Source organism: Rhea pennata, chromosome 1, assembly GCF_028389875.1.
Source record: "Rhea pennata isolate bPtePen1 chromosome 1, bPtePen1.pri, whole genome shotgun sequence".
In the NCBI taxonomy this organism is placed as follows: Eukaryota; Metazoa; Chordata; class Aves; order Rheiformes; family Rheidae; genus Rhea; species Rhea pennata.
The window spans coordinates 142617989-142644968 of NC_084663.1; the positions used below are offsets into that span (position 1 = coordinate 142617989).

A 26980-nucleotide genomic window follows, 5' to 3' on the forward strand; every position below is an offset into this window, starting at 1 on the left:
ACATCTTACAGTGTTAATATTTTGTCATAAAAATATAAATATTTTAACTAAAATCTTGAAACATTGGTAACTTGAGACATTAATCTAACTGTAAGCCAAACACATAAGTGATTCAGTGATACAATTTCTTCACAATAGAAGAATACAATTGTTACATGCAAGCTATTTGTTGTAGTTAAAACTTCAATATTTTTGCAAACAGATGGAGGAACATGCATTTTAGTATTTAATTCTTGTGGTTCTTTAAGTTCTCCAAACGTAGGGGTTTGAATAAACTGTTTTACTCCATTCAAATGTTATAGTCTTTTTCCTATCCTTAATTATCTCTTCACTTTTTTCAAGCATGTCCTTTATACCAGCATAATAGAAAAGAGAAAAAAAATCTCTGTAATTTATGAAAAAAACACATGGTGGGGGGGGGGAGAAGAGGGTTCCTTTCACCCAGGAACAGTACAGTTTAAGCAGTGTAAATAGTGACATAAAGGAATGTCAGAAAAATACTGAAATACATAACTGCAATTCAACTCTATGTAAACTGAAAGTTTAGTGAGTTAAAAAGTGATTTCCTTAACATTCAAAATTTGGTACAGATTTTGAAATGAGCATGAATAGGAGCTACAATAAAAATGTTGCTATATTTTATGTTTAAGAACTGCCCTGTTTTCATCTCTTCAGCTTGAGAAATTCCTTTGGATATGTTTGCATAAGTATTTGAAGTGCACGTCCCACTTGAAAACCCTCAAAACATTTTTAAGGTAGTCCTTTTACTGATTATTGGGATGAACTAAACTGCAACCTCAGCTCCCTGGTAAGACAATGCAGTAACAGAATATTTTAGAACAAGAAGATCCTGCTTTACTTTTTTTCTCCTGCTTAGGTTGCTTGAACACCACCAGGAGTGAGACAGCTCCTGCACCTCCTCAGAGGAGCAAGCTAAAGAAAAACCACAGCTCAAGAAGGCATACCAAAGCAACCAGACAGATTTGAGTGTCGCCATCTATTTAAACTCATTTATTTTAATGGTGAAGGTACTTCACAGGAGTGAAACTTATAGTTTGGGCCTGGAAAGAGCAGTATTTTTTTCATTCCACTGCACTTTCTAATTGAAACCCATCTCAAAACCAGGACTAATTCCCAAATTCTCTGTGATTCACAGAGAACACACAAGGCCATGACGGGCAGCAGCTGATCTGTGGAAGATGACCACGAATATAGTTCAGTGGGGTGAGAACGAATTGTTGACTGATGTTCTTTGACGCAGTAAATGTGAGAACTAATGAATGAGGATATTTAGCTAGGCAATGCAATAGCAATCTGGCTAGGAAGACAAGAGATCGAAGTTTCAAATGGTAGAGTGGTGTGGCATTTAGTGATATATTCCGGTTAACACTCTAGTACCTGAAAAAATAGTGAACTCCTAGGTGTTAGCCACAGATGGCTAACAGAAGCCCACAAAACAGCGGTTTCTTTCTCGTAACAAGAGACTAGCCTGAGATTTAAAGCCTTTCAGCTCTCCTCTTTACTTGTTCCTCTCTAGGAGGCAGCAGCCAATCTTCTGTCCTTCTGGGACAATTCCAGCCTCCAAAGCCATAAAAGGACAAAGTAAGAGGAGAGGGCTGCTCATATCAGCCTTATGATATACCTTCCCTCCAAGCATCATCTTTAGGTTTGGCTGCTTTGTGGAGGAGAAGGTAGCTGTGCCTAAATTTCACACAGCAATCTATGTCCGTTTATACTGAAAAATTCAGCAAGTTTGTTACTATTTAGCCAGTTGGCAACCACTGCACTGCCATCTCATTTGGGCTTGGTCCTCTCACGTCAAAGGGTGTAAAGGACACAAGAATCACTGCAAGGGTGTCTGCTCCTAAAGGCACCAATATCTGGATGGGGAACACAAACACCCTTCTCTTTGCCATTTTTGTATGTCTAGACCAAGCACTATTTCTGCATGTATTTTCCATTTTATTTTGTGTTACAAAATCTAAGTGTTTTGGTTGTTTTTGTCATTCACATAGAAGATGTCCTCCGAGGCACTTCATATTGTAAACACTCTGTGAAAGCACTTGTGGCTTTGTGGCTACTGGCCAACTTCCTTCTCATTTGATTGAGACTTCGTAAAAAATAAATCTGTTTTGCTGATGGAAGAGCAAGAATCTCCCATTGAAGACAACTTCTCTGGTACAGCCCCCAACTTTTTTATTTCTAGAGCCACTAAAAAGCAAAATACTTAAACATTTTATTTTTTCTTTTTTTTTAATTTATTTTTTAAAAATCACAATTTTGGTAGGAGGGTTTAGTGAATAGTTTTTTTGGCTTGCAAAAGCTGAAGAAGGATTCAAGAGTCTGGTTAGCTAAAAGCTAGTTGAAGCTCCCCCCCATCCCTACTTCTGTCCCTGACAAACACTGCCCTATTTCTGTTTTCTCTGCATTTGGCATTGATATGAGATAGCTGTTCATTCATACAGGTAAACAGTACATTTCCTTTGTTGGTATTTACATATATCAAACGTTTTACATATAAATCACTTCTCCACCCTTGAATATACTTAAAGGTTTTAGCATTTTTTATGCTAAAAATAAAATGGGGAAAAATAGGTTTACAAATTAATTCCATAACAAAAGACTAAAACTGGTGTAAAGATTTGCGGTAAGCCAAGAAACACATGTAACAAATTCTTGAATTACCCTTGACATACATTTATATTTGAATGTAGATATTTAAAGGTTTAAAATCCAAAGTGATAATGATTTCCTGGATGTTCCATGCAATGTCATCTTTCTCTATAACTTTGCAAAGTGGCTAAAGCACATTACTAAGATACATACTGTAAAACTGCATGAAAATTGGAAACAGTTAGAATGAAAGCCAACAGAACTGGTCAGGCTATTGCTTTCACACACCACTAGTTATTATTCCAGACTCAGTCCTTTGACTGTTACAGGTGAGCAGTTTTCCATGTTTCTGCAGATACTGGAAACTTTTTTGTGGCTTTCAAGAGGTATAGCAAAGCTCCTAAGTGATTTCAGTCGAGGATGCAGCCATAGCCTCTTTCTTCCTGACGGCAATCCTTTACAAGTCCAAAAGTACTCATCACGTTTGTTATTTATGCTGTCCAGTGGATGCTTGTAGAGTTAGGTTGGGTTGTCGTCAGTCTTGGTATTATGATCTTCCAAGTTGTAGTACTGTTTCTGCTTTCTTAGTGCTGCTAAATTTCTGGTAAGGTAAGCCTGAAGATGCTAATCTCCACTTCCCAGTACTTCATTCAAAACCGTTCAGACAATTGCCAAGTATCAATCTCACATGATGTACAAAATTCAAATATTTTTCATTTGTAAATCAGGCTTTTTTACATCTAAATAGCTCAGTACTTGCTAAGCAGAAAGAAGAGCCATAAAGGCTGAAGGATCTGTATGTACTAGTTTGGATGTTTTGAATCTGTACCAGACAGATGCAATGAAGGAAAAAAAAAAATCTAAATTTTTGTTTCTTAGATGCTGAAGAACATGTATCTTTTCCCTAGTGGCTGACCCAGGCAGCTAAACAAATCATATAAACAGCATCCACATTAAGATGCATTATCGTATCCAAACACAGTGAACCTTATTATCCAACACATGTATGTTCTTTCCTAGGTAGTATTTTTGCTGTCAGGTGTCCACAATATATACCAAGTTCTTTTCTTTCTTTCTTTCTTTTCTTTTTCTTTTTTTCTTTCTTTTTTTTTTTTTTTTTTTAATGTTCTTCACTTTAAGTGAAGATGTAAGAAAGTCTTCTTGGTACATTCATTTTGTACAGGATATTAAAAAAGGCTTGCACTGCCTAAAAGTAATGGCATAACAAAACATTAATTGTTTATTGTTTTTGGAGAGGTGAGGGAAAGTTAAACATACTGAATGCACTTGAGACACACCCATTTGTCAAAAAGAATAAAGGAAAAAATGTAAAGGCACAACATATTTCTACACTCCTGTCATTAAGGCCAAATATCAGTGTGCAACACTGCTTCACAGGACTAACCATACAGAAGTACTCAGGCACACTCCCAAAGATGCCTCAAGCAAGGACTATTTTCTCATTCATCTTCAGACTCTGCTGTTTACATTATACTTTATGGTTTTATTTTCTTTCTTTTTTTTTCAGGTAGAAAGCAGGCTCTCAATCCAGTTTTAATGGTCTGTTCTTCACCATGTTTTCCTTGATTTAGTTCTCCAGAAGCGTGCGCTGTACTAAAAAGTGAAAAGACCTCAAGATTAGTATAATATGTTAATATATATTGTAAGAACTCACTTAAAACAGCATATTTAAAAAGACGACCAGTATTTGGAACTGTGGGACAAATTCAGGTATGTAGAGGCTTGATTCTGTTTGTATCTTGTATAACAAGGGACATTACATCCTAGATTTTCACTCAAATAACTACATCCTACTAGATCCATCTAGCTATCTACACTTCCAGTTTGTGCAATCCAACATGCAGTTTCAAAGATGCCTTTGAGTTTTGCAAAAGAAAAAAAGTAAGTGGGGTACACTCTGCATATCTGATGGAAATAGTGTGTTACTGAAAGAATATCCTAGCCTGGGTTATTTACAGTTTCAGAAGTCCAAGAAAAGTCTACAAGGAAAAATTAAAAATATACATAAACTTGTTCTGCCATGTCATCTGACCAGGGTTAATGCAAGAGTGTTTCAAAACAGAAGTTATGTAGTTACATTACTATAATAAAGGCAGAGGTAAGACACCAGATTCCCACAACTTAGATCAGGAACAGCACTATGCTGCCCATAGTTTCCACACAATTTCTTGACTCAAAATATTCTCACGTCTGCCTGAAAAATATAGTACAGATATGAAATTTGGGAAGCAACACTTTAACATCCGTATGTAGGGAGGAATAATCATTTATGATAACATAGCAGATTTAACTTCATCAGTTAAAATTAAGTCTGCATCATCTGATTGGGAGTTCTGACGAAACTCATAGCCAAAATTTTAGCATACCCTGACTGCAACTCATGTGTTGTCTGCCTTTGGTAGAGGACTTTGAACAATAGTGCTTGCTTCACTATCCCATGGCTGAACTGAGGATAACATGCCTATCTTGAAGCCCGATTTCAACAGCCTGTGACAAGAAAATGGTCTCTCCTTGACAATTTCAAATATATAAAAGCTTAAAAAAAATGTTTGCAAGAGGATCATGGGACAGCTGGAAGCCTTTAGTAAAAGATAAATATCTGAAAGAAATAAGGTATATTTTTTAGTTAAATTATAAAAAAACAGAACTACTACTGCTAGTTTTAAATTAAGCCCACAGAAGAACATATTGAATATTTATACTGATGTGAGATTTTAACAGCCAGTATTTTAAAGACAGACAGAAAACTTCAGCATGAGATTGTTTTGCTTCTTCCTTTGTTGGCTAGTTGCCAGAAAGTAAAGCTTTTACTTATTTTGTTTCAAAAATTCTCCACGTGCATCTATGGTTTTCCTGTAGTTCAATCAACTGTTCCATCAGGTAAGTACCCTAGACAGCCACATACGTTCTAAATTAGGAAGAATTAGGTTGTTAGGTTTTTGTTGTTATTTTAGAACAGCTTCCTTCTTCTGCTGTCACAATTGTAGAAAGACATTATTTGGTGATTCTTTCATAAAATAATTCTCTGTTCACAGCAGAGACTGTTAGAAGAACGTGCGAGTAAATTCAGTCTTCCTCGCCTCCAGTAAGTTTTGTCTCTGTTCAAATACTGTTAATCTTTTATTAAAGTGCATTCTTGCACAGTTCTGTGTGGGTTTATGACCAAACAATATCATATTCCTATCAGACTCAATATACAGTAAAGGAATGATCTTGTGTTCTTGTAATTGTCTTTAATAATACTCTTACAAAGAAAGTCGATTCCTCTTTTAATGTTTCTAAGTTCCCTTATTTCAGGGACCCCTTAAGGCATTAAACCAATGTGTTCAAACAAGAAAAATTACAGAATAATGGCTAAGTAATAACAACTGAAATCTTGATTCAGTTCAAAATTAGTGGTCATGGTAGTTACAAACATTTGGTTAATGAAAAGATAATAGTGCATTTTCTCCACTAGGTTTAATGTCAATAAAGTGCATTTAGTAGGATCACCACCAAAAAACTTGCTCTTCCATCTAGATTATCCTCTTACCAGGTGGCTCAGATTGTGCTCCACGATGGCTTTCCATATTCACATTCTCTTCATCTGCTGAGAAACAAATAGACATTTAATATTCAGATTCTCTTCACTTCAAAGTTGTTGATCATCAGAGATAATCTCGTACAAGAGAAAAAAACATAACTGAAGAAATTGGGATACTGAGAGTAGCTGAGTTTCCCTTGTACTGCCTACATAATCTCATCGTGCATGGTAGACAGCCCTCAGTTTCCAGACACCCAGAATTCACAAATATCAGTGTCTGTCTGGATTGCTGCTCTACCCTTTCCCTTCACCAACCAGTCCAGAGGACTGGAAAAGCTTATGTCCCACCTATCAGCCACAGTACTCCCCAAGTTCTCTGATCCAAACTACATCTTATTTAGAAAGGAAGTAGACAACAAGTAATAGACTGCTGCAGAAGAAAGATCATTTTGGGATGAACATTCAGATACTCGTCATAAGCCAATACGCAGGCAAGTGTTTTTAGAAGACACAAAAGCAAGATTTAAAAAGTGGAGATGACATAGTATTTTCCAGGCAGATAGTCTCTAATACCCAACCCCCATTCAATTTTCAAAAAGAAAAGTTCTCCTGCAGTCTCTGCTGTTTATTCTCTAGCAGGCGGTGGTTATATTTTAATGTACACAGAGACTTAAGTCAGTCTGTTTTTGAAAGTCTAAATTTTGAGTCAGGCAATCTTCAGTCACCCTTTCTTAGAGGACTAGTAAAAGAGGACTAGTTATTCCCTGCGAACACTAATTCACTAAGCTATTAAAACTACCTGAAACAAAATCAGTTTCTAGGTTCTATATAAAATACAAAAAAGGAGAGCAGAGCTCTATAAAAGGTAGAAAGAAATAATCTAGAAATCTTACCGCTTTGTTTGAAACAGAGTTTCTTCTTCTGGTAAGCAATGAAGCTAGATACCGCTCCAATCACAGTAGCAACCACAGCACTTACAATTCCAGCTACTGCTCCCTGGGAAGCTGAAAAGAAGAGCTTTGTATACATTTCTGTACAGAACCGAAAGTGATGTTATACTTGAATTGTCTCAAAGTGAAGCCTCTGCATACTTCTAAGAAGTAAGAACATGAAATAAGTGCAGTGATCAACTTTTTTCTATCTTTAGGAATGAGAAGTAAATCCTCTAATTTTATAATCATTCATTTTTTAGCAATGTTTGTTGTTAAATAACTTGACCATTTTCTTTTTGGTTGTGTATAAGTTCCACTAATGATTAAGAAAAAGTTACCATTTTATAGCTAAATTTAACCTGTAGCATGCTGCATGCAATCATTTCACCAGTATCTCTGAGATGTTATCATCACCTCACGTTATCAGACGTGAATCATCTGCAACATAAAGATCTTAAAGAATTCTGAAAGCAGAGCCTAAAGGCAAAATTCCATAAAAGTTGAGAAGCTGAAACACGCTGCTAGCAATAAGTATCCTGTTAGAAAAGTAACAATGCAGATAAGTCATTTTGAATATTTGTTCAAAAAAATAAGCTTCAGATGTTTTAGTATCTTTAAGACATGTAGAGACCATAAATAAAAATCCACGCATTTACCCTCAGATTCTCCACCATTATTTGGATTTGAGTCCTTTCGTCCTGCAAAATGAACGAAAGGTTTAGTTTTTACATTTCTAAAAAACAGTAGTTTCACAATTTTTTTTCTCAACAGATCATGCAAAACAACAAGCCACTTGCTAATGCAAATTTATTAAAAATGTAAATAATTGATGTAATTATATATATATATAGAATGCTAAGCTTTCTGGCACTTATATTTTTTCTTTTCAAAGCATAGCTCATACCAATGCCGACTTCAACTTTAAGCTCTAACACGGTTTTGTATTTCTCACTGTAAGCATACCCTACATCACTTGGAAGTCTAAGGATCAGTCCACCTTGTGAGACAGGTGAATCTTTGAAAACATGCTGAAGGCCCCTCTGAGGCTTGCTAACCAAAAAAAACTAACAGAAACAGAGAGAACACCACAGAAGATCTGGAAAGAACATCAGGATGCTTTACAAAGTTGTTTTTATGGTGATTTTTGAAATAAATACTACTCTCCTATCTCAATTTTAAAATCCATCTTCTTGGCATAGTAGTAAAAATCACTGAAGCTTCCAAAATCAGTTTTACTTAGTCATCTGCTTTTTTGACACAGATAGAAAAGATGTTGCTTTTGAACTGCAAACTATGTTCTCACTTTTCAGATAGTGAAGGAAAGCTGTTACAAGCTAGGTCATGCTAGCCAATTTGCAATCAAGCTTTTATCAAAAAGTCAGATAGTCATGGTATCAATATGAAGCACCACCATTACCATCGCTGCCGCCACCATCTCGTCCTCTTGGTAAAGTGCTATCGTATAGATCTGAATCATCAATGCTGCCTACAGAAATAAAAATAATATTGTTTTATGTGTTCTAACTTCAGTGAAAAGACATCTCAGGACACACAATGATACATAATTTTTCTCTAAATCATTCGGCTGAATCTGTCAGTGTTTTAGGCCCAGGTCATAGTCAGGGCACATTCAACTTTCAAAGTCTCCCCAATCTCCAAGTCTCTTCAGCTAAGCACTACAATATTTCAGTTTAGTGCAGACTTTGGGCTTCCTGAACAACTGAGAGAGAGCGGTGTCCACGAGCAGCCTCTACTGCACTAGCCATGGGCTTAACAAGTAACCTTTGTAGGTTACTTTACTTGAATGGCCCAAGTCTCACTCTCTTGTTAAAGCAGAGAAAGGACATGGACAGGAAAAGACCATTTCTGTTCAAGACTACAGCTGTAAATGTTTTTCCAGAGTTGAGTTTCTGAGTCACAACTCAGAACATGTACAACACAACTTTGAGCATTTACACATAATAACTAGAGGAAAAGAAGTACTGCAGAAGGCTGCAGTATCTGCTTGCAAATGGGAAGACATGGGTTTAATTCCATACTCTAATTTACTGCAGGAAACTGAGTAAGTTCCTCTCCATTTCCACTGGATCTATCTCATGAGACCTGGAGTTCTCCTCCTTCCCTTCATTGCCAAATGAATCTCCAGTTCAAGCAAAGTAATACTGTCTCAAGGAGCAAAGCTAAAAGCATCACATTAGAGGATGTTTTAGCAGGGCAGCACAAACACTGTACTGAAGTATGCAAGACCTGAATTCAAGGATCTGCTGAAAATCAAGCAGGAGAAAGAACAAGTAACCAGAACTTGTATTTCAGGAAAGGACTCTAACCACCACATTCCTGGATAATGGCATCATCACAACTACATCCATCCGTATTTGCTTTGTTAGGAGTTAGGCAAAGACAGAGAAGACCTTTAAAGTACAACAGGAAAAGACATATATCTTAAGCCTACCTTTCAAATAGGAAAAAATTTATTTCTTAATTTGGGATCTTAACAAAATCTAAAACAATAACCCTTTAAATTTAAGCTCTACCTTTAATTTAGATGTTTTAAGAATACAGGTCATGGGCAGTTCCTATTTACTTTAGCAAGATTAGCAGGGATTCCGTTTCTAAGGATGAAAGGAGTCAATCTGCTAAACAGGTGTCCTACTGTGGATGCCTAAGAGCAGCACTGCCCCAAGTGCACACACATTGCTTCATCCTTCCTCCTCTCCCATCATCCTGCTTTTAAGTGAAAAGAAAGTGACTCAACAGGTTTATCATGGAATGTCAAGACTGCTGCTGGGTTTACTTACAAGACCTTTTTTTCCCCCTCAATGCTCATTGTTTATCCAAACCAACATCTGACATACAGAGCAGCCATTTAAAAAGGAGTCATTAAAAGTTTAACTGGGATAGTAAAAATAAACTACCATTCAGGAATCCTAGGAAAATAGAATCTACGTTCTAGTAGAAACTAGAAACCTTACCAGTGTCTCTAGGATGAGCAGGTGAACCTTGTCTGGGGTTATCTACACACAAAGATATTTGGAGAAAAAAATAAAGAAAAATATTAAGAGACAGCAAACTATATACTAACTTTGAAATGGATTAGGAAAGCTTAATTGGGCTACTACAAATGCATGTCTAGTATTCATAAACTCTTGTTAGGATAGTCTTACCAGGGTCTCCAGGACGTGTAGGTGAATCTTGCTTGGGATCCCCTATAGGCAAATAGAGTTAGAATAAAGTGACCAAAGTTTCTAGTACTAAGAGACCAAAAGCAGAGCATATGGTGACCTTGAAAGACTATCTGACCTAAACAATGGTATCTATCACATTATCTATCCCACATTATTTTCCTTTCCTTCCATAAGCTAATGCTGTATTTGTTTGGTTATTTTAGGTTAAACACTGTATTTTAAGTTAATGAAATCAACAGTCTTTCTGCTATGCCAGCCTGTTACATCTTGAACCTGATGCATCTGAACATATACAGTAGGATTCACTCAGCTTTATATAGCATTTGTTTGGTAAGTCTGACTTCAAACACTAAAATTCAAAATTTTTTATTTTATTATTATTATTTTTTTTTTTTTACCAGGCACTGACTGTTTGGCTGTTTCCTCTTTTAAAACTACTACCACTACTTCACCACTACTTACTAAAATAAAAAGAAAAAAGAAAGACAAGATATACTCTGTAAATTATAAAATATGGTCCCCAAAATGACATTTCATTTAGCTTGCTACAGAATAAGAGCTCTTAATAAATCTCTCTGCATTGTTTGGTCACAGTTTTTATTGCCCATATTGAATTAATTCAGTATCACTGTTTTTCTATATCTGTATTTTTACCAACAACTAACCAATCTAGTGCCCCACTGCTTCTGTATACTATTTCTCCTTGATGTTGCATGGTCTTGCTTTCTCTTAGCTCTAGCACAAGTCAGATCTGCTCTCCTTAGCTTCTCTGCATGTTCAAGGTAAGGAGGCTGGCACCTCCAGAGCACAGTTCCAAGACCCAACTTAGGTTTGTCATCTCCTTAAGGTAAGTGAAGAGAGAGGATCCTTTATCATCTGACTCAGCTGTTTCTGAACTAGCCAACTCTATTTTCAAGAATTTCAGCATTAGGAAACAGACTGCTTTAAGAGAGAAAAAACTTTGAAGGGTTTCTACAATCGCTGCTGCTGTTCATACTACTAAGCTGAACTACCTCAGAAAAAGTACCTTTCCTCAAATTATTTCAAACAGATTAAGGTTTCCTCATGCTAGCAAAATTACTTCCTCGAAAGGCAGTGATTACTTCAGATTCAAAAACTGTTTCCATAACAGTTTATGGAATTAGTGCCATCTAGTGAAGCTACAGCAGTGAAACACTTGGCTAAGAAATACGTAAAACACGCATTCTTTTGTGATCCAGACCCTTGAAATGAAACTAAACAAACATTGCTGGAGTGCAATTATTTTTATCTGTTGTTTGCTACCTTAATTAACTCAGTGCTTTTATTACACTTACCTAATACAGGATGGATAGACATTGCACTAAGTACCACAGAATTAGGAAAGCATACGTACCAGGAAGAACAGCATCTTCCAAACTAAAGTCATCTACAAAGAAGAACAGTTTTAAGTGTAATGTGAAAACTTAACTAACTTTAGAGTACTTTTACACAAAATGTACCTCACCATGTTTTCATCAAGAATACTATGACATGCTCATTAAACCCATAGAAGAGCATCACACTGTTGTTAGGGTTTATCCATCAAACTACATGCTGCTTTTGGTGACCACAAAACATCCTCAGGCCCAGCTCAGTGTGAATGAGCTCAGAACATGCAGATTGAAAGACAACAGAAGGAATTTTCAAAGGGTCTTTAAGCTTGTGAAATCATAAAGTAACCTTGTGAAAGAACTAGCAAAAGACTCCAAAAAGTAGAAATCTTTTTGCCACTAGAGCATTACTTTCTTTTATAGCAATATCAATATTCAGTGTAATGTGCTACTAAACTGAAAAGCGAAGGCTCTCGAATCCATGTGTACAATTACACTTCACTTCACAGTTAGAGGCATTACAGGCAACTAGAACTCACCGTGATGAGTTGGTGGCTTCTGAGACACAGAAGGTTTCTTTGTAGGTTCTGTCAGTTAGAGAAATAAAAGTACAAATATGCTGTAAGAAAATATCTGGAGGACAAATTTAACATCAAGATATTTTTCCCTTACAAGCAATTATTGAGTGTTCCCTAAGACAAATTTCAGATCTGTGTGTTCAACGTTTTGACACACCAGTAGTTGAATTGTCCCACTGAGGTTTAAACAAACCATATGTGGGGGAAGGTGTCATGCTAAGTCATGCAATATTCAGAAACAAATAGTCAAACCAGTCAAAAGGGTAGCCACTACTTCTCACCCACACTCCCCAAAATTTGCAAGAGTGTAATACTTGCCGAGTGCATGTTCTAAGCTGAAGTCATCAAAGTTGCCTATCAAAAATGAAAACAAAACCACAGTAAGAATGCTGGCTTTTTCCTATTTCAAATGCATGCTCATTAGGGTCATAAACATGTCTTTGATCTACCTAGAAGAATGTTTTTTGTTCTATATGTAGGACTAGAATGATGTTTTCAGTCAGAGCTGAAGACAGATATCCTCTGCATCTCCAGGTCAACACCCTCCAAAACCACCTCCTTAGGAAAAGAGGAATAATGATAAAAAACTGTCTCTACAGAAAGCATCTGCAGTGCCAGAACATATATTCATATTACCAACAAAATGCATTCTTTCTTTATTCTTGCCACTGCTAGCAAGTGTCTTCACTGCATAATCTTTTCCAGCCTTATTTCCACTCAACTGCAAATGAGCAGGAACTAAGCTCCAGTTTGCAAGAACTCACAAGATCCAATGCTGAGGAAGAGCCTCAGAGCACAAAAGCTAGTATGAAAGTTTTATCATCACAGCACCTTGGCATTAAAAATAAATTTTCATCATTTTATAAGATTTATCTTTTCCTCTCACAAAGTTTATCAGTACAAGAGTGGTTACGTTATTAGCATAGGTAATCTTGAGCAGGCTCTTCAGCTTTCTAAAGGACACCTAAATGCAACTATCACCACTATGGGTTCTCTGCTCCAGGCAGATTAAGTTTCATTTTCAGTTCTTGGAAAAATAACATTTTCCCTGATTTGTTAGGTCAACTGGTAGAGCTACTGCTGCTTACCCAGCCAATTGCAACACAGTGACTCAATGCATTCATGATACAAACTGGTTTCATAGCATAAATATAGCAATAGTACAGTGATCTCAGCAGCAGTGAATTGTAAGCTAAATGGACAGCTAAAACACCTGCTTGGGATACCTCTGATAGTTCATCATTCCTATTTGCACTGAAGCATAGGGCCCCCCATCACCCCAAAACATGGAAGACCATACCAGTCATTCCATAATGACATCCAAATATACTGCTCCTGGCCCAGTGAGGCTACAAGAATTTTGAATCTACTGAATACCTAGCCAGCCAGAGCAAAATTTAATTCTAACCACAGGTATCTTTATTCAGAAGATATACACACAAAGCCCTGATGTATCTGGCTTTTCCTCTAAGAAGGTAGCTACAGAAGTAGAATCAAAATTTACTAATTAATGAGAAATCTGAAGAGGAAATAGAAACAAACAAAAAAAAAAAACTTCCAACAAACCACAGGCAGAACACTCCTGTCACATACATGACAGGCTAAGTCATAACAAGGACGTCACGGCCTTGTACCAGGAATGTACCCGGTACCAGGAATGAGGAATGCTCATATATGTGGAGGATAAAAATGTTTCATCTCAGCTGCAGTCAAAATTGAAATTTCTTTTCCTTCTCAAAACATTGCACTTCTCATGCTCATTTTTTTACCCCCCAGAGAATAAATAAGACTAAGATGCACTTTTTTTTTTTTTTAATTTAGAGGTAAAGAATGACAAGTGGAGTAAAAAATTCTTCAAAGAAACCTTGCAGTTTTCTGAAATATCCTTCAAATTAGTCTTCAGTTTGAAATCTGAAAGTATAAGCACGGATTCTCAAGCTGCAACATTTGAATCAACCACCACTTTGCTCACAGTCAAGAGATGAGTATCCCGGCCCAGACAGTGACTTGCTTCCCATGAAGGCATGGGAACAGGCAGCAAAAATCATGGTTTTATCATGTTGCATGGGCAGAGAGAGTTTAGGTCATTAGTTAAAGAACTTGGGCGGACAGCAAGAAGCCATTTTTATGAGTTTTTTTTGTTCTAGATAGAGATCATGAAATTTTTCAGAGGCTTAGCTCATGAAAATTTGTTTTGCAGCATGCAAAATATTTGTAAGTCACTCAACTGAACCTTATATTATCTTGCAATAGTATCTTAAAAACCTCAGTAAAAAGGGCAGTTGCTAGATCCACATTTCATTTACCTCTGTTAAAGTTCCCTTCATTTAGGCTACACTAAAAAAATTCCATATTAACAGGCAAAAAAGGTTAAAACACTCAGGAGAAAGGAAATCTAAACAAGAATTTATATAGTTTAGTTGTTCCTCAGATGGGATTTTTTTTTTTCCTCAAGTACGTACATCTTTCTGGCAACACACCTCCCAGGAGGAATGCCTAAGGTGAGATCTGCTCAGATATCAGCTAGTCTAAGGAGGGTTGCAGAAACACCTGTTGAAGAGGTACGCTTCTGCAAACACACTACCAGAGTAACAACCAGAGGAGGGACCACTGCCATCTGTTAATGCCATCTGTCAACATCATCTGCACTAAGGTTAAAGATACATTAGTAGATCAACGAACTGGCAGGCATGCTTCAAGAGAAATATTTCTTTCTAGGGGGAAGGGAAGAGAGAAAAAAAAACAAGCACACACATTCAATATTATGCTTTGGTGCTGCATAAGTTTTACTTGGAGCAGAAAAGAGGCTATTACAACAATTTCCCATTGCCATCATGAAACAGTTTGAGAATCCCGGGTGGTTCCAACTGCAATGATTTCTCTCAAGAGGACAGTATAAAAGAGTGAGTATTCATGACACTATTATTCTAAGGGAATTTTCTTGTATGCAATCTTTGTGCAGAAATAATCTAGGAAGACTCTGCTGACTGCTATACTGTCTGGAATTATTCAGCTTTCTGTAATCACAATTCTGTATTCCACACAACCAGTAAAATATCAAGCTTTTCAAAAACATAATCTTATCTCAGTAACGGGTACAGTAATCTTGAAAATCTAACCTATAAAGCTCATTACAATAACCCATATTCTAAACCACTTGCAAACTTGTTTCCCAGGACAGACTAGTTGTCTCTGCATTGTTCGTGACAAGCCTTCACACAACTTTAAAGCACTTGCTTTAACGACTGTACTTGCTTATTAGCTTTTAGTATGGCTGGATCCAACTAAACTCAAAGTTCAAACAGTTTGTCTGAAAAGAGTGGGGCTCAAAACCAGGGATTCATTGGTTTCAGGGAATAAGCAATGAGATAACAGGGACAAAGCTACAAAGCTAGAATAAAGGTAGTAGCAGGATCCAAGAAGAAAAAGCCACTGAGGACATGCTACACTTCCTAGACATTTAAGCAGTACCTAGAGTAACCAAACTTAGGAGCCTTTTCTTAATCTAAAAAAAGATAATTGAAAATAAAGCAGATTGGCACACAACATAGTAAGCATGTCTAGCTCTAGAGGCATTCAAGAACATTTCAGAAGTCTCTATGATATTTTCTTTCAAATATCAGAATCTCAAAAAACAAACACACAAAAAAATCAAATCAGCTCCTCCAACAGGCATAACTGTAATTCACATAGTTTGTGTCAGATAGGGAAGAAGCAACAGATAAAACAAAAGGTGCAACACTTTGCTTTTACAGGAACTAGTGTATTTCAGAGAAAATATAAGCTTTCAAAAAGCTGATGAGCTAAAAGGTATCCAAGAGAACCAAGTAACTATGCAAACAGAAGTCCTTTGTAGAGACTCATTACTGCTCTCTCAGATACATACTGCTATGATGTTAGTCATATTTATATACCACTGCAGAAGCTGACATGAGCTTTGAACTAGGGGAATTCCTCCATTAGTCACAAGTGTGGCAACACACCAAGAAAATGGACTTATAATGAATCACCACAAACCGCTTTGTTACTTGAGCAACAGATCCTTGAATGCCGTTTTCTCAAAATGTGGGTACTCTCCTTCTCCGCCTCCCTGAACAGCACCCAGTGCCACCACGCTGCAGCAGACTCTGCTGTAGTGAGTCTTAAAGCTGCAGGCCTACTGCAGGTGACAGCAGCTAGCTGGAAGCTGCCCCACAGCTCGATTTTACCTGCCATTCCCTTAGTGACTTCCTTCTACCTTTCTGTTCATGAAAACCGAAAAAAAATGTTGCTATTAATGAGGGCTCTGATCTCTGTAGAATTCACATGAATTTTGACAATCATCTTAGAGGACGGAATGCTGGTAGCACAAGTGTACGAACCCCTGGGAAAACAGGTTAAAAGCAGCTTCTCCAACTTCCAGCAGAGAAACTGAATTTTATAAGCCAGTGTCTTGTATTCCTTCTCCTTGGTTGGACTCAAAACAGAGGTAGAATATTCAACATCTAGCCATGATGGAAACTAGAGAAAACCCAGGAAAGCCAACACATAGAAAGTTATTAACAAAACACATGAAATAGAAGAGCAAAACCTTTGAATCTCTATAAACACTCTTTCAGCTTACCAACACTTGATTCCAATTCAGTTTTTGCCCCATCAGCATTAGTTACCTACAATAAAACTGCTCAACTTACATTCTGACAATTATTTCCCAAAATGTCTTATGCAGGTAAAATTAAGAGAAGTAATTTAATGACAAAAATCTGAGTGACAAGTGCCTTTGTTTTTCATACCTTTCTGCAAGAATTGCCTTTTCAAGGTTTTAAATGGAGAAACTAGAAGGTGAAGACCACTCACTGTGGGTGGAGGAACGGACTTGAAACCAGATGAGTCATCTCAGCCAGGACAGAGGTGTGCAGGCAACACCAACGGGATGTTTACTCTCATTGCCAAGCAACAGTTATAATTAGCTGTGCCTGAAGTCTCGCAAAACTAAATCTCACATGGTTTGTTTCAAATCCTGTCCTTCCTGTAACTATCTACCTACCAATCTTTCAAGTTTAGTTTCTATCATACACACATAGCAGTAGAAAACAAAAAGCTTTGTACAAAGTTCTGTTCGAAAGAATGAAATGTCTTCTTATATAAAATAAATATGGTCTAAAGACAAACAACAGTCATATATCTGTCAAGAAGCAGTGTTTTTTGTTTTCTTTTTTTACATTCAGAGAGTCTCTATTTTCCATTCATCTGGAGAGTTCACTAATATATCTGACTGGGGAAAAAAAAAAAAGAAAAAGTCAGTGAAGCTTTCACCTCAACCAATAAAAATACTTTTAGATTTTAGACTAATCTCTGATTAATTTTAATATTTTGAATTACTAAGTACTACTTCTAGCCCCAAATTGCAGTTGTATATCTTTGATAAACAAGGAAAAAAGACTACCAAGTCACATTTTGATTTAAAGTAAAAAAATCTTTCTCTGCTTTTCTTTTCTTTTCTTTCTTTTTTTTTTTCCAGTTTCTAGTCATTTCTCTATGAACTACATAAAATATACTGCAAGGGAAGCTAGGTCTCATCAAAGCCAGTTTATTACTACAACACATCAGTTGCAGAAATGCATTTTAGGGAAAACACAAGTTAACTTCCTTTAAAACTTCAGCATCAAGATTATTCTACTCTAATATTTTTCTGGCAAGTTATTTTAACAGCAAATGATAAAACATCATTAACTGCGAGAGAAAAAAACTGTATTTTTAAGCACTGTTTGGGCTTCTAGACAATTTTCCTTGTCTAGAAGTTTTCTATGCACTGAACAACTTTTGTTGCTGTTTTGAGCAGTGGAAGGTAGGAAAGTTCAAAGGGACTATAACTGTTAACTAAAAACAGAGTCTTCCAGAGTCCTGATGTAGAAGTAAGGGAACAGAATAAACAGCTCTATGTCAGCAAAAAGTCTACAGAAGGACAATGTAAACCACAAAGCTGGAGAATGATCACAATAGCAACAGTCCTGCCAAATGCTGATCTGCTTATCCAGAAAAGAGAATGGATAAAAACAGAACTATGAAATAGTTGCAGAAGGTCTAAGAACTCCTCTGAAGCCATTCAGCTGGATAGTGACAAGCTAATACTCAGCACCTTAATCACAACCTACAGACTGACTAGTTCTATGCCAAAGTTTAGTTGCTTTCTTACTGTTTATAAATTTTTGCATGTCCAGAACTGATGTGACCACTCTCCCTCCCAACAATTCCTATTTTTTTTCTAGTTACAACCCCATTTGGCAAGTCAACACTAACACAGACATCCAACAGAATGGCTTTTGTGGGGCTTGAATGAATGTTCATTACTATCAAGGAGCAAATGGCAGAGCTACAGGTCCCAGATCTCTTCCTTAAGTTTAAAGGGCTTCCAAAGCACTGTTCCTAACAGCAGGTTTGACAGAGCTAAATTATCTGCCATGTTTCAGGGAGTTATTTCTTGCAAAGAGAACCACCCCCACATACTCAAAAATATTAAAAACTTGACTGGATAGGCTCCTGGGCAACCTACTAGAGCGGACCCTGCTTGAGGACTAGATGATCTCCAGAGGTGCCTTGCAACCCCAACCTGTGATCGTAACATGAGTTAGTTGTAGTTACTGGACTAAATTCTTTGTTCTAGAAAACTCATATAACTACAAGTAAGACAAATCATTCAACACTTCTGCAATTCTTTTTGCAGAAAGAATTGAAACACATTATCCTGTCTCATGAGGTTAATAAGAGAAACCTGAACTACACTAAGACTGTTAGGAGAACATCACAGTATTTGTGGCATGGCACTTGTATCAAGAAATTATAATGTAACTTTAGGAGTGTTGGGGTAGGATGGGGCAAGAGAGGAAGATGGATTCGCAGAAAGTTTTTATTTTCCTGAATCAACAAGGATGGGAAAATTTTGAAACTTAAAGCATTTTTATATAGGTACTAAAATCAGAGAGCAACAAACAAAAAGGTGTGTAGAGATTTATTTGATTTTTGCATATTTCTTCTTACCTGTGATTCTGTAAGGGCCTGGTCAAGCTTGAAGACTGCAAATGTTATTTAGGATGCTTATTCCTATTTAATGTAAGTACTTGACCTTACTATGCAAAAATGAATTACTGAAATTAGTATTTTAATGAAGCATTTTCTAAAAAGTAAATAGTAAGTTTCTTGTGCAAATACAGAGATTAAGGCAAAATATGACTAGGTGACAGAAACTTAATTTTGTCTACATTCAGTTGAAGTGTACTCTTGACAAATGATGCAAGTGTTTGATTAAATACTGCCTAGCCTTCTACTACTTAAAGCCTACATGTTGGCACTTGTACTTGCAAGTGCAAGGCACAATGAAACTTTCAGCCTTCTACATAACTGCTCTTCAGTTCTTGGTATTCTTTCTCATAAAAACTCCAAGCCACAGAGATGTCACTAGTTAGCAAAAAGTTCCATCTTGCCTTAAATTTAGTGGTTTTAGAGGTATTTTAAATTGCTCATTCTTTCCTCACATTTTTTAACCTATAATTGTAGAAAGCAGTTTTCTTTCTTTTCTTTTTTTTTTTTTTTTTTTTTTTTTTTTTTTAGCAGTGGTATGAAAGATAAGGTGTTACTGAAACCTAGTTTCAGAAACAATAAGCTAATGAAAGTTTAGAGCACGATTAGCCAAACATTTTATTAATTAACATTCTAAGAGTTATATGAAAAAGACCTAAATGATAAAATTCAGAGAGCTGAGGGGAGCAGGACTCCAGCAGCATCTCCAGGGAGCAAATAACAGCAGCTCCCCAAGGCCCTGGTGCTCTGCTGTTCCCACAGCGACAAGCCAGCTGAGCAGCCACCATCTTTGCCTTCTCTTGCTTCAACAGCAGCACCTACTTAAGCCGGCCCTGTCCTACAGCACCTGTACCAGGCAAGAAAGCTCCGTGCCTGTGCCTGCTCCCAGGTCTCAGGTGCCAGTGCAATCACTTTTCCCCCAGGGCGGGGGACTCACAGACCACACACAAGGGGCCAAAGCACCTGTGCTCTCCATTAGCTTCTGTCTTCAGAAGCCAGTTGAAGAGTTGGTCTGGGAGCTCGGAAGCCGTCTTAGGAAACACTGCACTCAAATCTCCTCAAGGTCAAGTAGCCCTTTGGCTACTTTTGAAATTCAGTGTTGGCATTCAGAGGTTAAAGACATGACAGATATGTATTTTTCCTATGCCTGGGAAACCAAAAATCCTTGCAGTATGTGTTCCTATAGGCTACGGCCTATAGCTTCAAAGTTTAAGTTGCTTAACAGGCAGGATTTTAAGCTTCCACAAAGCTGACAAGCCTCACAGTAACTACTCAAATACCTTTGCTATAATTGTTTCCAAAATCAGTTGCACCCTTACCTCCAGGCTCACACGTATTGCGGAAAAGGTCAGAATCAGTATGTCAGCACTCCTCCTTCCTCCACAGTCAAGGAATCATGACACTTCTTGAGGATTTCTGCTTTTACATTTAGTAAGAGCTTCCACAGTTTTTTGTAAACACCTTCCCCTATTTGGCTGATATCTCTGGGACCAGGGAATCGCTAGCTCTGAAGTGTGCACTTCAAAACAAAGAGCACATCTCCAGCTGTTGAAACTGTACTTTGAAAAACTCCACAGCATTATATATTGATGGCAATAAGATGAGCCCTGGAGAAGATGATGGGACTGGAAAAGGATGTGCATTCAAGTCTGATCTTTAGTGTTCTCGCAAGATTCATGAGGTATTAAGCCTCACTGAAGTAACAACCCTCACAGCTTTCCCAAAAATTAACAGTTTAAGAAACTGCAAAGCTATGGAGGTTAACCAAAAGATGAGCTTCAAAAGTCAAGAAAGAGATAAGATAACTAAGTGATCCAAGCAAGATGCTAACTCTTCAGTATCCTGTAATTTAATAAAACCATTAGTTCTTTTGAAAGTAATTCAAACTGACATCTAGTAACAATGCTATCGTATCACCAAAAGGTTATAAATACTTCTATTCAAATAATAATTCTACTCTCTCTTTGAATTGAAAACTTTCATATGCATCTCTATATTTAAATACAATTCCCAGTCTTATGTAGAGAAAGGGTGTTTTCCAGGCAGTGCCATGATCTCTTGAGCTATGACTTCAGAAATTGCATGCTTTTTTTTGATCATCTCAGTATTCATTAAATCATTTTCTACAGCTATAAAGTGATTAAGGTGATAGATTTGTAGTTCATCTCCATCAAATATGTTACTGAAGAATGTCAGCAATCACTTGGAAATAAGCTAGCCAGCAGCTGCTTGTTTGTCTGCAGTACTACTTGCTTACATACTGCACCTCCTGTGGCTTCTTGCAGAAAGGTTAGGAAAGTCTTCACTAAATAGAATATGTTAAGTTTTAGAACAAGGAAGAATTAAGCAGATGAGATTTGAGATCTAGCAGCCAGTCTCAACAGTTAAAAAGTGGTAAATAATCCTCATTCTGATCAAGATAAAAGAAATAAAATTATAATTTATGCTGAACACGTCTCTAAAACAGAACTTAACCTTCCATTTAGAAATTCATTTTTTTAAGAAAAATAAAGTTTAGTTGAAATATACATTTTTTCATGTGTAATATGGACAGAACACAGCAAAAAACAGTCATATTTTATAGCAGTACATTGAAACGATGGCTCCAGAGTAAGCTGAACTGGTTTATATATGCTGGTACTTGTAAGCTAACAATTCATTTCATAGCCTGTTTCTCTTTTACCTTCCCCAGAACTTTTGCCAGTTCAACACAGTTTGCATACTAATAGCAAAATCTAAACTAAGTCTGTAATCTAGTCAGAAATGTTAACTGAATAGTAAGATTGACTTTGCTTTTCTAGACTCCATTTTATTATGGCTCTCAGCTACAGCTAAAACGATTTTTCAAGTTTTTTGCTGGAAGACAAGAGGAGGAAGGTTTCATGTTATAGAATTAGAGTTTCTTGGGGAGGAAAAAGGAAGCCAAACCACTTAAATTAGTCATTGCAAAAAATGACTCAGCTCATAATTTTATTCACTTCACTGAAAAAGAATCAGTTTTGGCACCAGTCAATTCATTTTACAACAAAATCTATTATTTGTGCTCAAACTTCATCTTCAAATGCTGAAGTGTTTCAATGGCACCAGCAATATTTCTCTTCCTGTAAAAATTTATTATTTAGGAGTTAGTCTAGACTGATCTGCATTAACTGACAACTCAGAGACGGGCCTTAGTGCAATTTGTATTCTGTTGCACCATACCAGCATTTGTTTGGAAATACACAGGACTAGCATCAGCCACAAGACGTGTAATGTGACTACAGCCTGCTTCCCTGGATGAAGGGGAACACTGGAAGAGAAGGCTAATTTCTCTACTTCAACTAATATCGTAACACATACACGTAATTAGTACTTAAATTTCTGAAGGACACCATATACACAGGGATACTGCGTGCACACAGTCAATGTACTAGGTTTACCAATGTGCTAGTTACCCAAAACAGGCAGATAAACTACAAACTAGTTAGAAGCCAGCTAAGAGGCAACCATAGATATATAACAGACCTTCGACCTGGCATTCGGTATTTGTCAGTTGAGAGCTCTCCTTCCCTCTTTAAAAAAAGCTTCTTACTTTCCATCCTTCATTATTGTTATTTGAGGAACAAGATAAATCTTTCCTTCTGTACTAAGACTACAGTCCTGAGATACTAAGTGCATGAACACGTCAGACCCACTGTAAAACAGACGGAATGCATTCACATTGAAGCCTTCAAGCCTTCAGGATTTCCAGTTCAAGTGTGCCTTCAGAAAGTACTTCTGCTCTGCTATATTTAGACAAAAATATTTATCAAGAACGTTCAATGTCCACCTTATGCGTAAAACAGTTTCACCATCTCCACTCTGTTTCTATATGAACTTTTCCATACAAATTGGATTTTATATTCCAGTGTTACCACTTGCAAGTGATGTACACCGTTATGTACACCAGACTTCAGCTTACACTGTAAATTTACTCATTTTGTAGAACAACGCAGGAAAGCAATAGAAGTGAATAGAAGTGGACAGAAGTGTCCCTAGGACAGGTGACAGTCACATGCTGAAGAATGAAAGCCATGCCTGGGGATAAGGACCAGCAGTGGAGGAAGTGACAAGGATGCAGTAGCAACGTTTGAGGCAAGGCAGCAGAAAAAGAAGTCAGAAACTGGGAGGAAGAAGGAGACGCAGAGAGGCTGGGATGCAAAGAAGTTGTCAGCTCACTACAGACACAAGTTTCACAATCACAGCCCTTGACTGTTTTGGGGAAAAATTTCAGGTCCACGTCTCTGCTTAATATGCACAGTAAAAGAGCTAGCCTTTTGGGAAGGCAAAAAGAGCAAAAAGAAAAGCTGAAGTTTTTGTGAAAAGGATGGCAGAGGGTTATAAATCATATTGCAATGTTACTGGGAAAGATACAAACATGGACAGTTCTGAGCCAAAAATATCATATTTCCAGGACTATCGCAAGGATGAGGGCAGGGAAGAGCTGCTGAAATACATAATGAATTTGAGATGAAATCACAAGATGATTAGCCTCAAGGATGCACTGAGAAGGAAAGAAGCAGGCAGAAATTTCTGGCATAAAAGAGAGAGTATGTAAACAGGCATGTATAGCTGGAGGTGAGGGAAGAAACAGAAGATTGAAAGATGAAGACAGACTATAGAAAAAGACAACCTTATGCAAAAGCTTTTTACATAGGCTTCCCTAAACCATTCCTTTAAATCTTGTCATGATACTTCTTGTTTTTAATTTTAACGAGGACCTGAGTACTCCCACAGCTGTTCTGTCCAACAATAGCATCAGGTTTAATAAAAATGTATCTCAGTCTACACATCTTGCCTCACTTATTTTTAACACATCGCATCACCCTACTACTATCACTGCCATTCCCTTTCCTCTTTACAAATGATCCGTATTTTATTCTAAATCATAGGGAAGAAACAGGTGTTGGTAAAATAGAAATTTAAACACTGCAACTTCATTCATTTTTACAGAAAAAAACCTATAAAAGGTTCAGAGTATCGTATTTTTGTAGTAGTTATCTTTAATCTATTGGCACTACCAATATTGCAGAATATGACCAGACTTGCAGAATTTGCTCTCATGGAAATACCAGAGTTTAACAAATTTATCACTTTATTTTTCATTTAAAATACTGAATTTCTTCACAAACAGAAAAGTTGCAATCAATATTTTATGGAGTAAAAGAGAATTAGCATACAATTTTACAATTAAAATCTGAGAAGACTGAGTTTTATCCTCTGCTGAAAGCAGTTTTGAACTGACTGAGAGGCCACTGGTGAAATTCAAGAATTAATTGATTCTTTGGAAAAAACAAGGGAGGAGTTTTTAAACATCTTCAACTTACAATAGTCCTGTCTAGCTTGTACAGAAGCCTAGTGGAGAATTAACAATACACAATGGGAGCTTTGAATAAAGTCACACCTTTATTAGCTGCTGCAGTTCCAGGCATGCTGCAGCTCTTGTCTGAGCTTGGAACCAAAGAACATAACCTGGTACACAACCAGTATTGCATTTGCTTACTTGTCAGTCCCTCTGGCTGAAGGAAGGAGACCCCAATTTGCCTTCACCCAGAAAGGTATGCAATAAACCTAGAACTGGCTGCCACATCTACCATCTACGATGTCACCATTTGCAAAACTTCAAAGCAGCATATCTCTGGAGATTGTTTTCACAATATTGATGATATATTGATTAGAGGAATGACTCTAGAAGAAGCACTAAGTAATGGGCCACAGGTAATCATTAGCTTTCTCAATGCTGGATTTGCCATTAAATCATTAAGTGTGCCAAAGTAAAAGGCACACTTGAGAAATTCCATTTTTAGGTGTGTAGAGGCAAGATGGGGGAGACATATCTCAGCTGAACAAATTACTTGGGTAAACGTAATGGATCTCTGCACAGTAAAACAAGAAACCCAAGTATTAGTGTACGCCTGTCCCCAGTTACAACCAATTGACCAAACCCTTACATCATGCATCCTGTAAAAAGAGTCACTTTGAATGGGAAAAGGAATAACAGCAAGCTTTTGAACTGATCAAGCAGGAAATAGCCCACGCAATTGCATTAAAACTGAGCTGGGAAATTAGTGATGTAAAAACATTTGTTATGCCAGTGCAGATAAGAAAAGCAACATATGGAGTTGTGTGACAAAAACAAGGGAGGAGAGGGAAGCCATGGAAGCCATGATTCTGGAGTCAAAGAGACAAAGGAGCAGAAAATAACCATCCCTCTGGAACGAAAGGTCCTGGCTGCAGCTCAGGGGGTTCTGGGCGCTGAGATGTTAGGCACAGAATAACCACTCTATTCTGTCCTGAATTTTATGTCCAATCATTCAAAACCAGGTGGGAGAAGAGTAACCACCTCTGCCTGGCAAAAATGGGTCCTCACGTTTACCCATCAGGAATACATTAATTCAGTCTCCAGACCGGGACTAGTTGAACTGATTAGTCCACAGCCAGCAAATGAATAACAGACCAAACTCCTCAGGCTATAAAAGCCCCAGCATATGATGAATTGAGTGCTGAAAGTAAACAGTGGATGTTGTTTACTGATGGACCCTGTAAAATCACAGCAGGAAACAGGAGTTGGTGAGCTGCTGCTCAGACCCCTCCTTAGGAGATCTGCCACTTGCAAAGGGACCAGAGGCTCCAGTTAGTTTGCAGAAGTAATGGTCCTGAGAATCACCTTAGAATATGCTCAGGAGCAGCAGTGGCTCTCAGTATATGTATAAGCTAGTCACTAACATGGTGCAGAAACGGCTGAAAAAAAAATCAAGGTTCGGTAAATGGCAACAGTGAGGTAAACCAGTTTAGCGGCAGAAGAACTGAAAGTAATACAACAGGTACTTAAAGATCTACTTTAATACGTTATGCTAACACAAATATCCCAGATTTAAAGGTAACTCCAGAAACATGACAACCAGGTTGACCAGTTAGCCCAACCTGAGAGCATTTGGGATGGGAGCATAAAGGAGAACTATTTCTAGCCAGGTGGGTCCATGGAACTGCTATGCACATCAAGAGGGACTGGACTTACTACTAGGGCAGAGACTTGCCTCAGGAAGTCATAATACAAGCCAATAGGCAATGTGAGATCTGTGGAAATATATGACACATTAGAAAGTACAAATGATGAAATAATATGTGTGATGGGAGGAATGGGTATTTGGAGAAGCCTGCTAAGTAGATAGGCCCCTTTCCCTCCGGTAATACTGCCAAGTGCTATGTTCTCACACTGGCAGAGCTATCACAAGAGTGGCTACAAGCATTCCCCTCTTGGAAAGCAAATGCAAGTAGCACCCTAGAAGGAAAATATAAATGTATCTGCTGACACCACAAATGCAGCTTAGGCTAGAATCAGATAATGGCAGTCATTTCAGAAAAACTGTCCAAGAACGGGCAGAAGATCATCGAGCAGAGTAGGTGTATCATATTCCTTATCATCCCCCAGCAGCTAGAAAGGTAAAATGGTACTAAAAGCCAGGCTAAAAGGCTCCAGAGAAGGGGAATCTTAAAAGATGGAAATCTCACGTGTAGGAAGTGGTGAGGTCGGCTGACATAAAGCCAGGAACCTGTCACAGTAACCCTGCAGAAAATTATATACTCAAGCTCAAAGGGGTGATAAAGTACCAGTGAACCCTGGGGACACTTAGATAGAGAAGCAAGTTTGTGTTTCTTCCCTCTCCAGAAGTTGATATCTCTAAGGAAGTGGTCTTTATAG

General features: G+C 37.5%; 1 protein-coding gene across 2 annotated transcripts in view; it reads right to left on the reverse strand.

The window, feature by feature from the left end:
• Positions 1 to 1000: 1000 nt before the first annotated feature.
• CD99 (CD99 molecule (Xg blood group)) overlaps positions 1001 to 26980 on the reverse strand; it is a 30714-nt gene continuing 4734 nt past the window's right edge. The window contains exons 2-11 of one of the 2 annotated variants that reach the window (XM_062601446.1): positions 12523 to 12558; positions 12166 to 12213; positions 11650 to 11682; positions 10254 to 10295; positions 10062 to 10103; positions 8507 to 8575; positions 7746 to 7787; positions 7051 to 7161; positions 6167 to 6220; positions 1001 to 4227 (exon numbers count right to left, since the gene is read on the reverse strand). In XM_062601446.1, the coding sequence (XP_062457430.1) occupies positions 4202 to 4227; positions 6167 to 6220; positions 7051 to 7161; positions 7746 to 7787; positions 8507 to 8575; positions 10062 to 10103; positions 10254 to 10295; positions 11650 to 11682; positions 12166 to 12213; positions 12523 to 12558 (503 nt within the window). In that variant the 3' untranslated portion in view covers positions 1001 to 4201. Of the gene's footprint in view, positions 4228 to 6166; positions 6224 to 7050; positions 7162 to 7745; positions 7788 to 8506; positions 8576 to 10061; positions 10104 to 10253; positions 10296 to 11649; positions 11683 to 12165; positions 12214 to 12522; positions 12559 to 26980 lie in introns of both variants that reach the window. The other variant, XM_062601441.1, reaches the window with a different exon arrangement.